The sequence below is a fragment of the Montipora foliosa genome, chromosome 6 (assembly GCF_036669935.1).
Source record: "Montipora foliosa isolate CH-2021 chromosome 6, ASM3666993v2, whole genome shotgun sequence".
NCBI classification, from domain to species: Eukaryota; Metazoa; Cnidaria; class Anthozoa; order Scleractinia; family Acroporidae; genus Montipora; species Montipora foliosa.
In genome coordinates, this window is record NC_090874.1 from 22706829 (window position 1) to 22709328 (window position 2500).

General features: G+C 38.8%; 1 protein-coding gene across 1 annotated transcript in view; it reads left to right on the forward strand.

Annotated features, from left to right (window-relative positions):
• The window catches only part of LOC138006989 (signal peptide, CUB and EGF-like domain-containing protein 3), a 15094-nt gene extending 12840 nt beyond the window's left edge, over nt 1-2254 (forward strand). Inside the window, exon 10 of the mRNA XM_068853640.1 lies at nt 196-2254. Coding sequence (XP_068709741.1) covers nt 196-256 — 61 coding nt within the window. The 3' untranslated portion in view covers nt 257-2254. The remainder of the gene's footprint in view (nt 1-195) is intronic.
• Nucleotides 2255-2500: the final 246 nt, after the last annotated feature.

A 2500-nucleotide genomic window follows, 5' to 3' on the forward strand; every position in this document is an offset into this window, starting at 1 on the left:
TCATCTTTGAGAATATTTACTCGTGCCTATTTATTCCAAATTGCACTCGAAATCGTGAAATATCTTCACTGTAGGACCGTATTCTCTTGGATTTACATGTGTTCAATCGTTTATACCTTCATCGTTTTTCTTCTCATCTATACATTATTGATCAAGAGTAATCACAGAATTGTTTTTTTTTTTTTCTTCTGACAGGAAAAATGAATGTCAACAGAGAATCCTAGAAAGGCAGTATCCCGTATACACTGGCTGGTGAATGTAACGTGGCTTATTGCAAGCGAACTTTCATACCCCAGCGACTCTGTACAGTCACATCCTACCCGTATAGTGTTCCAGCCTTTTAGCTCGTTGTAGTATAGAATTAGAACCCTAAATGCCTTATTGAGAGGAGCAACCATTTGTTTAGAAAAGACTCAAGAATGTCTTTTTTGAAATCCTCTCCATTTATAATTCTAGAATTGTTTTAATTGATACAGCTAAGATGAGGGTGGAGAAAATTATTTTGTATGTACCTGCTGAAATTTACTTCGTTCCCTCGAAAAATCGCTTCAAACGTCGAACCGCCGAGTGGTTTTGTGCAAAAAGCGTCTCGTCAGGTCTCTCATTTTCATCCGCAACTTTAGGAAATCATTGGATATTGTTTTCTTAGGACGACTTCCCAGCCATTTGATCAAACATTTTCGTCTGGACATATATGCTTGCTGTCATAAGCTTGGGTTGTAAAACAGGCAAATAGTAATTCAATGAAGCGGCAGGCAAAGTCTTTTTTAAGAAAAAACCAAATCTTATAGTGATCAACTTAAATTAGCTTGAGCGAAATGATATATGAAATATAATAACATTAAATTAGCTTTCTTTGGTATAGCATAAGGTTGCTTAAGTAAGCAAAAGCAACGTTGACGTCTGCGAGAACGTTACCCGAAAATTATAACTTCACGAAAATACTCTGGTTTATCTTTAATTGCAGCATTCCCAGGATGAACGGCGTGGAAAATTAGGCAAAATTAAGAGAACTGTCAGATGCTCATAAACTTGTTCGTTTCTCCGTGAAGATGGCACTGGAAAAGAACCTTGTAAAACGCACGTGCTGAGCATTTAGAGCCATTTTTTTTGCTAATTTATTTTTTCCTTTTTTGGCGTTCTCGCATCTCGTCGACGACATTTACTGCTCCCGCCCCCAAGTGTTTTGGAATGGAAACGTAATTTGTTGCATCTAGTTGTTGAAATCAATGCCAGATTACTTATGCGTCTTGAGCATAAATGCATGGACGCGTGCATCGTGGCACAATAGGGAGCTAAAGCGACTATTCCGGGGGTGGGGGGTAGGGGGTTAGGGGTAAGGGGTGAAGGGTACTATAGCTGAAACAACCCAAACCTTTACAAAAATACCAACCTTAGGCCGAAACACCATTCTTTAGATAATGACTAGGCCTAAGCTTAGCATTTTTGTAAAGGTTTGGGTTGTTTCAGCTATAGTACCCTTCACCCCCCACCCCCGGAATAGTCATGCCGCTCGGACAACGGCAACGTCAACGAAAACGTCACTCCAAAATAGAACGTAGTTCTGTCGAAAGTATTTTGCTATTATTCATCTTGTTCACGTTGTACATTATTGGCGAACTGTCCTGTAACTAGATGGGTGCGAACGGTTGTACAGTAAAGATAGAAAATGACTGGGTCATTGCTATGTGCTCACGTTGTCCGCAAGAACCTTGAATTCGTTGATTTCACGTTGTCGTTTGCGGAGTACGGCAAAGAAATGCTCGTGCGTTCCTCACGTGCAGTACAATTATTTTTTTCCTGTTTTCTTTCTTTTTTGCGCTGCCGTTGCCGTAGCATCCGTATATTAAACTCCGTAATGCTGCGAGTGCTACGGTGCATTCCTTCGGGGCCGTTCCCAAATAACGTCTTCGTTGACATCTTTTTGAATATTCTTATTCTCTTTATCTTAAATCAAGAGCGTAAACATACAGAATACCCCGAAAGAATGCACCCCTTAAAGCGTCATACTTCCAAGGAACATCGACTTGAGGGCGCACACAACGACATGATTTGAAATTATCAGGACTTAACGTGTACCATAGTTAATCGTAAAAATATTCCTATAGATGTAATATATATTTGAATAAGATATTCTTCTTTCGCAAATACAGTCATTGTACACATTAACGTTAATTTCTTTTTTCAGTTTGTGGTGAATGTGACAATTTCGTTCAAAAATATTCCATATTAAACTACAGTGCAACCTTTGAAACTGGACTTTACCGCTTTTTTCGTCTTTAATATACTATCCAGTGACAAAAAGCTTAAAGGAGCTGTGTGACGAAATTTAGCCAAATTTAGCGACTGGAACTGGCAACCAAATCAGTGGAAACAAAAAAATAACTAGTTAGAACATTGAAGGAAGGTTTAAATAAACTAGCTAATACAAAAGGAGGCAAGGATGGGCAAAACTGAACTAAAATGGATTGTGATTGAGGTTTTTGAAAACTGATCAGCC